Source organism: Perca fluviatilis, chromosome 20, assembly GCF_010015445.1.
Source record: "Perca fluviatilis chromosome 20, GENO_Pfluv_1.0, whole genome shotgun sequence".
In the NCBI taxonomy this organism is placed as follows: domain Eukaryota; kingdom Metazoa; phylum Chordata; class Actinopteri; order Perciformes; family Percidae; genus Perca; species Perca fluviatilis.
Genome location: NC_053131.1, coordinates 27,359,669 through 27,372,213, shown reverse-complemented (window position 1 = coordinate 27,372,213; position 12,545 = coordinate 27,359,669). Strand labels below are relative to the sequence as shown.

Sequence of the window (12,545 nt, the reverse complement as noted above, 5' to 3'; positions counted from 1 at the left end):
TGTGCCCAGGCTGGCACAGTAAGCAAACAATGCCAGTCCAGTAGCAGGCTGTTTCAGCTTCGGCTGAGATGAGCCCCAGAGAAATCAGATGGTAAGTGAACAGACGTGTAACCATTTAAAAGTGCTTGTGCCATTTCCTTTTCATTCCCTGAAGGCAACACTCCTCTGCACTTTATGAACAGTCCAAGAAAGTCAAGCATACATCTTTTTCATTAGTGCAACCATACTTGATAAAGGCACAGAGCCAAAGAAGAAACAGACTCCTGGAGGTAAGAAGTCAAATTAGAATAGAATCTTTTATTTCTTTTACAAATACTTTTCCACAACATGTAAAAGCATCAGACCAAATCCCTTTCTCACACACTCACACTTCGAATATACATCAGGAATTTTATGAAAAACAATTACTCACAAGAACACAGCGCAAAACGACTTTCATACAAAATCAGTGAAATTTGAAATCACTCATGCTGTAATACAATTGGGATTGCAAATACACCAAAATGTGAGTTTATCCAAAGATGAGATTTGAAATGTGGACCACCACAGAAATGATCACAGGGCCATCCCTAATGCAAATTACACTATTTTTTTTATTTTTATTTTAAAAGAAGAGTGTTGACTTCGGGTCAAACATTGACCCGTTTTCAATTTTTGTTTTATATCAGAAAATATGGGACGTAGAAATAAGCGCTGAAAATGTGTAGAAGAAAAAAACGTTGGAAAAAGCAAAAGCAAACTGAAAAAAAAGGCGTCAAAAATGTAGAAAAAAAACAAAACAAAAAAAAACAGGAAGACAACACCAGGGTTAAAATGCTCCAATAGGAATTCGGAAAGACTGTGCTTTTAAAGCGCTCACTCATTTCAGTATCTGTGGCAGATATTACAGACAACCTTGGGCTCTGACCACCACTGCTTTTCAATCACAGGGGGGTCTGGCCAGACAGATCAATGAGAGAAGGCCATTGGAGATTCTACGGCTCTTGTCGTGGCCTACACACCACCTTAATTGGATGGTACATGAGAGTTTTGCTGAATAGTGGGCACGTTTTCCCCATGCACAATCGTTGGCTTGTTCTCTGCGGAGCTGCCCAGACGGCTCTAATCAAATGGCAAACTCCATCCTTGAAACTTCTGGATTATTGAATATTTCCTGCTATGAAATGTGGTCTTCAAATGTAAAGATATACGGTTCTGAAAAGCTGTCAGGTCTGATATTATACACATTCAGATTTTTCCACATTCAGGGTGTAAAAATGGAAAACGTTAACATTATTGTGACAGCGCTGATGCTTAGTCAGAAGGAAAAAAGGTTTGAATCCAGACGCAAGTCTGGTTTATAATCAGGCTTTCAATTGTCAAAATTCAACCTTCAATGTGTTGTTTAACAGACTAACTAAATGACATTACTGCCTTAATAATCTGTCACCAACTATAACAGAATCATAGCCAAAAGAAGCAATAGGTAGGAATTTGCTGCCCATAGCACAAACTAACCATCATTTATCGGTGTAGGGTTAATGGACAGTCTTTGGCAGAGACTGATGTACTGTATGTAGAGGAAACAACTTCTGTTGATGCAGTTGTGTTCTGATGGAGGTTGATCGAGGTCTCTGCTTAATTAAATCCTGTTTAATTCAAATAGATATTAAAGTAAAAATCCAGTTTTTACTCAACTTCCATCAATTATCTGTAAGCCATATTACAACCTTGGAAAAATCAATCCATCTCTTGTTTCAAAGTGCTCTTAATTAATACACACTTGCACACACAGACGCACACATTCGAAATACATGCACACTTTTGGTTAGTTTGGAGTAGGCTACATTACCACCTAAATTATCCGATAAAAATCTCTACTTGATGTGATGAAAATTATAAATAGTTTTTCATGTGTGCACATCCATACCATCCACTGTATCTTATTCTGATCTATCATCTTAATTGATATTGTTTCTCAGTGCAATCAGATTAAAAGTAGTGCAGTGTTTGTCTTCTTAAGACTTTCTTCCCCTGTATCCTGCCGAGACAAATTCTAATATGAATTTTTTTAAAGTGCTTTCTTTGCATCCTATATTTTGTTCCAAAAATGTAATCTAGTATTTTAAATTCAAACTATTAAAAAGGTGGTTTTATTACTGTACTGTAACTAGAGGACAATATAATAATAATAATAATAATAATAATAATAATAATAATAAAAAATAATGCGCAATGCAAAAAAGGCAAAGTTTAAACTTTAAACTTTTGTTTTGAATAGATCATAAAGAGAAAGTTGAAACAAATGTTTCCTCCCAACCCACCCCTCTCTGGTTTCTACAGTCCTTAGCTGTTTTCATTCACTAAGCGTGAACCGTTGATGCCACGGTAGGTGACTCTGCTGGGACGCACCAGCACACCGTGGCCAGGTCGACAGGTGAAGTAACGGCGGCCACCCACAGAGCCGTCATTCTTGCCCTTGGGGCTTCGGAGCTCCAGACCCAGCCAAAGGCCCGGGGCAAAGTCTGCTGTGCCCAGGTAACGTATGAATGCCATGTCATTGGCACTACTGAGCAGGACCTGCATGCCCACGTGGAGGCAGACCTGTCCGTCCGAGCTGGGCAAGGGGCCGGACCCTGCTGTGCTCCTGAGAACACCGCCGATACCACCAGTTAGGGTGTTCCAGCGCCGACGGTGAGGGTTGGAGCGACTTCTTTTTTGGTATTTTGTTTTGGATGAATTGTGGCAACACAGAGAAAAATACAGCAAGGAAGATTTATGAAAAAAGGTATACAGTGTGAGAGGGCATCTCCAAAGTAAGTGGAAGATTGATGGAAGCTTAATATTGGAGAGATTGATCCTCAATTCCCTTTTCACTCTCATTCTGACCACAATCATGCATTGGCCATTTAAAAGAGGAACCTTTGCTGACTAATACCACTGCTTCTTATCAGTATGTATTCTACCACTGCCTAGGATAAAGTTGAAAAACTTTGGGAGGATGAAATGTGAGGGCTGAGAGGAAAGAGAGCCACACCTGGTAACAGGACTTCTTCTGCTCGTCTCCTTCGGGGTGGCGATGGCCGATGATGTGCTGAAACTGCGACGGATTGTCCCTGCACGGCAATCACAAGAGTTAAGTACTCCCACATAGATTCTTGTATAAGAATGACTTCACAAGCACTCACAGCACAATATATGCAAAGACACATCTCAAATAAAGGTCAGTCGAAGCTTGCAATGAAGGCAGAACTCTCACCGCTGAAAGGATGACTGAGGCGAGAGGAGGAGAGCTCTGAAAGGCAATCAACAGATCCATGGATCCTGTGAGTCAAAAGAGAGAAAGAAACATGCAAGTGACATACGGTGATATATCTCTATGAACATTTAGTAACAATTCAGTGTCTTCATTGGGTTTTATGAGACAACCTACTGTACAAGTTGACTTAAAGTGATGGTTCGGAGTAATTCACCCTAGGGTCCTTTGCACCATGACCTCGAGCCAAACACCCCCCCAGAAGCTTTTTTCACCTGGGTCTAACATTGGGCGAGTTAGCGTAGAGTAGCGTTAGCCACTGAATAGCTTAGCGCGGGGCTAATGGACCCACGTTTGTATCTCTTAAATGACCCCACTAATAATGCCCGAAATGATACCAAAGGTCTACACTAGTATATATAGGTTATGCACTCATAAAACAATGGATTGGAAAGTTTGTAAGTACACCAGAAGTTTATGTAAATAACACTTGCCTGCTGGCTTCTGCTCTCTGCTGTTGTTGTTGCTGCTGTGAGACGAGTGCTTAGGGACATCTACAAATTACAACACCGAAAAGAGATGCAACAAAAATATTTTTTAATTTAACTTATTTTTTAAAGTAAGTGCTGTAGTATAACTAGCAGGAGACAAGTAATAATTGAGGTAAGTTTGGAGACATTACCTTATTTAATCATTAAATTAATACATATTTTTGTTGTATCTCTTTTCGGTGTAGTAATTTATAGACAGCCCTAAGCACTCTTCCAACTGCAGGTAGCAGCAGCAGCAGCAACAGCAACAGAGAGCAGAAGAGAGCAGGCAAGTGTTCATAAACTTCTGGTGTACTTACAAACTTTCCAATCCATCGTTTTATGAGAGCATAACCTATATATACACACTAGTGTAGACCTTTGGTATCATTTCAGGCATTATTAGTGGGGTCATTTAAGAGATAAGCAGCGGGTCCATTAGGCCCGCCGCTAACTCAGCGGCTAACGCTACTCCGTTAACTTTCGCCCAGTGTTAGACCCAGGTGAAAAAAAGGGTGTTTGGCTCGAGGTCATGGTGCAAAGGACCCTAGGGTAAATTAGTCCGAACCATCACTTTAAGCTCAATCATACTTAACTTAATATAATCAACAGAGAATTAATGTAGAATAAAATGCATTAGATTTGAAAAATAATTCAATAATGCCACCTATCTGTAACATTTTAAAGTTAAAACAGTGAGTTAAATGGGCCTGAATCTGATGATGGCCCCCCTCTGATAACAGCAACAAGGGGGTGTGGGGGAAGAACCTTTCTGCTGCTTGCACAAGAGTGCCTGTCTTGTTATTGATGTTTTCCTAAGCCACTATGTGACTATAAACCTGTTAGAGTTATGAAACCCATAAAGAGGGAGGCTGCCAATGTCGAGGAATGAGCAAAAGAGGAAAAAGGCATTTTCTGGTTTTCTAAAAGGGAGAAATGGAGAAACAAAAAAGGCGGGGGCATAAGAAAAACTGTTTTCCTAATGTGTTATGATAGCTACTGACAAAAGAAAAGAGAAGGAGAAACAAGTTGCTGGATGGAAGGAAGGAAACCATGTGCTGAGAGGATCACACCATGTGCCCTGGGGTTATTTAGGAAAAAAAGGAAAGGGGCATGCATAGGGCATGGCAAGAAAACCCAGAAGCTGACTTTCTAAAAAGCAGATTTTATCTTGTGGAAGACAAAAACAGTGGGATAAAAGAAAGACGGGAAGAGAAGAGGAAATCTCTCCTCTGAATAGTGCATCTGCATCGAGATGAAGCACATGCAGCAGTGGAAGGTGAAGAGACTAATTATACCTAGGTATAAAAGGTGGAATGTGTTAATTTACCCAGCAATCCCTCTAATCTGAAGAACCTCGCTCCTTTGAAATAAAACACAACCCATATTGATGTCAACTGCTTTGTAAACTGTAATGGCTTTTATTCAGTTATGAAACACATTTTACACTTGAGGCATTGTGCTGTTAATGTGCCCTCCAATAAAAAAACTCTGTTTTTATTCACTTGTAGCAAATGTGGGCAAAAACAATGTCTGGCAGTGAATAACTGTGGCTTGTGAATTTGTATGTCAGACAAGGGTTTCCATATGCCCAGGATTAAATGATCTCCATAAATAGTCATATTGGCAATTGATACATCTGTTGAGTCAAGACTTTGTAGTGTGCAAGCCCAATCTGATGTACAGAAATATTATGGCCTCTTATGCAATTTGCCTTTGTTAATGCACTATTTGAACAGGTGAAAATGGGTGCCATGTGGGAGTAATTTCTCATGTTTGCATGACATACGTGACAACAGGGCAAATACAGTAGATGTAAAACAGAACTGTAAGAAGAAGAAAAAGGTTTAACAACCCACTGCACGCCTACATCCAAACACCACGGTCCAAATTTAAGTTATGTTAAGTACATCATTTAGCAAACCATGAAAACTCCTTTAATCTGAATCTTGAATGAAAGAGAAAACATATTTGGCACCAAAGATGGCCCCATGTTGTTGATCTACTGATTCAGCTATCCACATGGCCCTGATAGTTTTGGTTCAGGATACTTAAAGGTTCTTTGTCCTAACACTGCCTCGGCTGAGTAATGCCACACAACAGTTAGACATTTGTGTATATTGACTGATGTTTATATAATGCATTATTATGCCGTTTGTACTGGAAAAACAGATTGGACTACAACAGGTTTGTATGTATGAGGCAACTCGGGAGTGTTGAGGTTTACTTTATCAGGACAGTTTATTTTGGCTTTTCCTTTAATGTGTCTCCCATCTGTATTTCTGACACAACCAGTCCAGCTGACAACAGGTAATGGTGGCCCAAATCTATACAACAGTGTGATTAATAGGAAAGGAAAGTAGGCAAAGTGCCAACTGTAGATTTATTTAATTGGCTGGTTTTACATTACTAAAATAGGGCTCCAATATTGCCCACTGCATCTTTGTTTTTTTTAAGAATCGACAGCACAATATGTCAATACACTGAAGCAGGAATTCACACACACACACACACACACACACACACACACACACACACACACACACACACACACACACACACACACACACACACACACACACACACACACACACACACACACACACACACACACACACACACACACACACACACACACACACACACACACACACACACACACACACAGCCATTAAGTACGGCTCATTTCTTTGCAATTTGTGATAGTCACTGGAAATAATTTCTGTGGGAAATACAAGCAAAATAGCAACTGATGTGCAAAATCTAGCAAACATCTGCTTGGATATAAAAAAATGAATGAGAAAACATTTCCGTTTTAATTTGTAATTACAATTTTTCAACAGTATTTGACAATTGTGAAATGTATTCACAAATCCATAAATATTTCCACATCACTGAACCATCACATTTTTCTAAAACTCAAGTTTTAAGACAGATTTTTATTGTACATAATTACAGACATCTCAGCTGTGTTCAAAAACACACAAAAGTGTATAATTCAGGTTATCCTGCATTCTGGTTCTGCATGCCAATGTTTACTGTAATTATATGTTTAGCCAAGAAATACTTGCATGACCAGACCAGAATGCATACATCAGAGAGCTTATAAGAGGCTGATTAAACACCTCAAGAGACAAGTGTATTTTAGCTGAGAGGATCTTTTCAATAGAGCTCCCACTAGTGTAAGATTGACGGGTCCCTATCTCAAACACAAAACACTGCTTCAGTATCACTTTCTCACAGAGAAGATTACTAATCAAAATTTCACAGACTTGGCTTGAACTGGCACTAGTTCTACAAAAGAAAATATTCAGTGGTTCCATTTAGCCACTCCACACAGTATAACACTAGACAGTATTTTGACCAGATGAAACATTATGGCTACTTTAACATCAGATCTGTGGTCCGACCCTTTGAACAATGCCACTAAGGCCTTACACCCACTTACACAATGTCTACACAGGCTACATAGTGAAAGCAGCACATTAGCAGAGCAGCAGCTACAGTCCTCTGTCAGGGTCTATACAAGATGCATTCAGGCACAGTACTGCTGTATAGGTCACCTGCGTTTTGGCAGCACTCAGAGCTGAACACACAATCACTGTAGTTATGTGTGGAAAAAGGAAGAAAAGTATGGAAGCCGAAAAGATGGCCAGCCTGTGTAGACAGCTGTATTGAGTAAAATATACTTAGTATATCTGTTCTGTCAGACAAGCGCAAGATGGACAACTGTGTAGACGAGCCACTGGTTGCCTATTAGACATCAGAGTGGCTTTTTCATAAAAGCCACTCCACTTACATGTCTTTGTTTCACCTGACAGATAAAATCTCAGCAGCACTTGATAATAATGGCATTTAATTAGTCTCTAAACCGATGCACATCATATAGTACATGCCACTGTCAGTGTAAACACAAAAAGCCTTCTCCCATTGCTTCGCACGCCCATTCTCTGACACTGATTTTCTGGTTACACCTTCTTAACTCTAAATGCAGTCTGCACAAGCGAAACCCAAAGCCGAAACAGAGTAGACATTTAGAGCGGTTTATTGTTTGAATAATCAATGGAACAGGACACACCTTGGCAAAAAGAAACATCCATCAGTCACATGTTCCAATAATTTTGCTCACTTGAAAAATGGGTGGTTTCAAACGAAAAGGTGCCAAGTTGTTTACAGATCTAGATGTAAATATCTGGAAATAAAAGCTGAAATGCTGATCTCTTGTCTCATATTCATATTTTGATGTCAAACCCAAATGTTTTCAGGAGAGCAAAAATAACAGAATTGACCTCACTCTTCTAATACTTGTAATTACTAATACTGTGCCTCCCCCTTCACATCAATATATTTGTATCAATAAAAATAATGCTTCATGTACTTAGGTTAAGGAATGCAACATCTTGAAGGTATTCTATTATATATTCCGAACTCTTTTGTGAAAATAGAACCTCTTTAAAAATCTCACTAAACCAATGACATACATATTCATTATCCATAATGCATATGTAAAAGGCAGGGACGATGGCGTTTGGCTCATAACTAGGTGCCACATTAAAATGACGAGTCGTGCTGGGCTAGGGCCCCAGGTTTCACGTTTGACAACTCGGACTAACTTTAATCACAAGCACAGAGGACTGTTTGCCACACAGAGGGCAAAAAGAAATAGGTCAACACTGGCACAAATGACACTGTCAAAAGAGCTCAGTGTCATCGGATGTATTGATGAGGGAAATGAAACAAACTCTGGGTTTTTAGGGCATATTGCCAAATTCTTTAAAAATCTGCTCTGAACATACCAAATCCGTTTTTGCTTCTGTGGGTTACCACTTGCAAAAATCCATTACCAGGGATCATAAGTCACCATTAGTGAAAATACAAGCTACTTGAAAAGGTTCTGCACTCACCTTTGCACACGAGACGGAGGAGCAAAGACGCCATGTTTTGGTGGGCAGCTGAAGTACCTCACTCCTCCCACTGATCCATCATTCTTACCACTTGGCTTGTCCAGTTCAATGCCCAACCAGAGGCCTGCATGGACAGAAAGACAGACCAGAAATCAAAACAACTTTCAAGGGACCATTGACAGATAATCGCATATCTCCTACTAGAAGAGAGCCACATTAAAAAAGATTTAAGTCTTCAATGTTGGCAGCTGTAAAAATTAGGTGTTTTAAGACAATTACGTTTTCTGCACTGTAGTAACCAAACTGTACACAGAAAAGCAATCAGCTGTTGCATGAAAATATAGCTTCCAAGTGGGTGTTGCATCATTAGATGCATGTGCCACATTAGGAAATAGACAAAATGTAAAAAATAAATCAATTTACTGTGAATTGTTCAGCAAGAAGAGCTGCTTTTGATATAAAGACACCATCCTCAACACACTGAGGCTGAGATAACAGGGGATTGCTAGCACTGATTTAAGAGTATCAAAGGAAACCTACAACTGAAATCCCCTTAAACAATATCCTGGGGTGTGAGATACGTTAGTACTTATTCAAACATGAATGACGCCTGGGCCGAACTACTGCCTAAAAGTACTGTGAGCGGTTTTCTGTCTGGGCTCTTACTCAGCAGCAGCGTTCTCATCTTATTTAGTATCTACTGTCCAACTCAAGGTTTGCCACTGCAATGACTTGTGACTGAGTTTGCAATGCAGCTTATGCATGTTAAAAAAAGAGCTTAATAGAGCTTTCTTGTATACATTTCTCCCCTTTAAACTCATTCTACAATAATTATACTGCACAAAAGTTTTCATAATTATGCAAACTATTTTAACATTTCTTGCTACAAAAAGATAGAATAGAAATTGTATATTGTAAATAGAGCATGATGTACAGTATCAACCTGAGGCAACAATGCAAGTTCTACATTTGGAGACAAAACTGGCAATCCCTGATCCTGATCATTCCTTCATTCATGTCACAACACTGAATATAAACATGTCCACTAAGTCTTTATTCTATAGGTGTTTAAGTTAATAGTCAGCCATATTAACTTTCTTTGGTTATGTTAAAGGAGAGACCATCCTTGGTTTGATTATCTAAATAAATAAAGATACCTCACTTATTTTAACCCTTTAATGGCAACAAGGTAAGTTAAGCTGTGCAATCACCATCATTTTTTCAGAAACCACCAGCTCACCAGTTTGCCATCCAATTTAAAAGTCCAGGATGCATTTAGGGAAAGTGCAGTAATTGTAATTATTTATGTCGGTCCTGAAAACCGAAAGGACAGCCATGATTTATTAAAATCGACCACAAATATTTGATATGCCATGAAGGTTTTCAAGTACTGTATACCCAACACTGATAACCTTTTCCAGAGAGTAGTTTGGTCTTCTTGGACATGTTCTTTATTGTGTGAATGCTGATTCAGCAGCATTCACAGTATTATTATTCCATTCTTTGTTATTATTATATTCTTTTTCCATATTTGGAAACTGTGATTTCAGAGTCATTTTTAATTTTTATCTACACAAATGATATATCAATATGTTCGCAAAGGCCTTCTGGCGCTCACGGTAAGGTCATTTCACTGAAGCCACTTATAGTTTGGGCTTTTTAAACCTTCTTTTCACAGGTCTGTCCCTCGCTGGCAGAGCAGTCAGACACAGGTTACATAGTCAATAGCTGACTAGAAAGATCAAAGCCTCAGAGGTCAAAAGGGGTCTTCTCTCCATTTACAAACTGACTAGACAGACAGCTCGTGCAGTTCTCATAACCATGATGCAGCAGTTTTGCCTTCTGATGTCAAAAGCTGCATGTCACATTTTACTTCTGCTTAACTAACAAAACAGAGATCCTGTAATATTATATACTATGGCAACCATCACACACACACACACACACACACACACACACACACACACACACACACACACACACACACACACACACACACACACACACACACACACACAGTCATAATAATATTAATTTTAAGGTGATTTCAACGGTCAAATCTTTACAGGGAGAACAGTAATTTAACAACTGACCTGGAGCAAAGCTGGTTTTTCCATAGAATTTGACTACACCAGTTCTCTGGCCTACCACCAGCACCCTCTCCCCCAGGCGCACCTCAGGGCCCCCACACACAGAGCTATTAGCTGAGGGGGTTCGGCTTCGAAGACCTGGGAAAGATGAACAAAAAGTGTTTCGCTTCTTACTGCCCTCAATTCGATTCCATTGGATTTGTATAATCATGAAAATCCTATAAAAAAAATAAATAAAAAAATAAAAAAAATAGGGATCTTAATTAAAGTCAGTGTAAATACAACACAGTATATAATGTATAATAATACAGACCTGCAGTAAGTGCAGCGGTGTCAGGAGAAGAGTGCAGGGCCGGTGTGGTCCTGGGACTCAGGGAAGCACGCTCCCTTCGCTGCCTGGCAGAAGGACGTTGCCTTGGCAGTGGACGAGGTCGGGCACCTGGCCCATGCCGAGAGTCCAGTGAAGAGGACGAAGAGGAGAGAGAGCGGGAGAGAACACCTGTGGTGAAAACAAGACAGAGGAATGAGTGACAACAAACACAGGAGACCGGTAATTAAAAGAAAGAACCGTTCAAAACAAGTGTCTCAAACGGAACACGCGGTCGAAAGTGAATTAATAAAAGCTATTTCTGTGAAGACAGCTACTTGACCAGTGATATACTACAAATCATTCAAAAAGGTGCATAAACCGTTGAATCTAGGCTCCACTGGAACACTAGCTGTAAATGTTTGTTATCCATTCTGCCGTCTCAAATCACACGGCACAAACCGTGTGCCTTCCCTCTTAACACTGAACCCACCATCCATCCATTCAGGCTTATATCAGTGACTTTTGTAATTCAATGAAAATAATGAATCTCAGCCCATTATTCATTTTTCCATTTTGTTCTTCTGAATGTGACTGTGCCTACAGCACTCAGATCCAGACAATTACCACTGTTCTTGTTCAGAAATCCAAGCAGCTGTGTCACATGATTCTATGGCAGCACAAATCAACGGAGCTCAATCTTTTACAGTTGCTAGTCTGTTATCAACGTCCAATTACGTTCCAACATACTAATCCCCTCCGAAAACTTGAAGGAATGAGATGGGGGAGGGGGATGCCCAATTTCACTCTCAAGCCATTTGGATGCAGGACCTCATTAAGCTTTTAACTTCCACAGTGCCCAACTCTTAGAGGCTAATTGATTAAATTGGTGCCCAAGTGCTGTAAGACAAAAGGGATGATTCAGCTGCAAACACATTGGAACCCAGACAGTGATGGGCAAAAAACTTCTCAACCTTTGCTAAAAATTGTTTTCAATAGTAAGTATTAGCTAACAAACAGAATTAACAGTTGAATCTGCTGATTCTGTCATTTCTGTTAAATTAATCAATCCCTCATTGCTTTAACTGATCACTGGATTTGTGCTCATTTCTCATGAAACCAAAAGCATATAACTGCAAGCACATTGTATTTTCAGGTTGAGGAAAATATCTGGAATTCAGATTATTTGTTTCAACACCCAATCAGATCAGATTATGGAGCAGGTCAGAGATATAAACAGGCGCCTGACCATGCAATGCTTTATATGTAAGAACAAAAACTTTAAATTGGATACTGAACTTGATCAGAAGCCAATGTAACAAGGATAAAACAGGAGTGATGTGCGACATCCTGCTGGACCTGGTCAACAGCCTTGCAGCAGAGTTCTGGACTAGTAGACGGTCCTGGGACAACTTGCTGAGTAAAGTGCTCAGATTGGAAGATGACATAAATAATGTAACATTAAAGTTTTATGTTTGG

The 12,545-nt window shown here is 39.6% G+C and overlaps 1 protein-coding gene across 5 annotated transcripts in view; it reads right to left on the bottom strand.

Annotated features, from left to right (window-relative positions):
* Positions 1 to 270: 270 nt before the first annotated feature.
* The window catches only part of LOC120549426 (CAP-Gly domain-containing linker protein 4-like), a 33,767-nt gene continuing 21,492 nt past the window's right edge, over positions 271 to 12,545 (bottom strand). For 4 of the 5 annotated variants that reach the window (XM_039786336.1, XM_039786337.1, XM_039786338.1 and 1 more), the window contains 6 exons: positions 11,073 to 11,258; positions 10,763 to 10,897; positions 8,670 to 8,793; positions 3,239 to 3,303; positions 3,017 to 3,095; positions 271 to 2,692 (listed from right to left, as the gene is read on the bottom strand). In XM_039786336.1, the coding sequence (XP_039642270.1) occupies positions 2,326 to 2,692; positions 3,017 to 3,095; positions 3,239 to 3,303; positions 8,670 to 8,793; positions 10,763 to 10,897; positions 11,073 to 11,258 (956 nt within the window). In that variant the 3' untranslated portion in view covers positions 271 to 2,325. The remainder of the gene's footprint in view (positions 2,693 to 3,016; positions 3,096 to 3,238; positions 3,304 to 8,669; positions 8,794 to 10,762; positions 10,898 to 11,072; positions 11,259 to 12,545) is intronic. The other variant, XM_039786335.1, reaches the window with a different exon arrangement.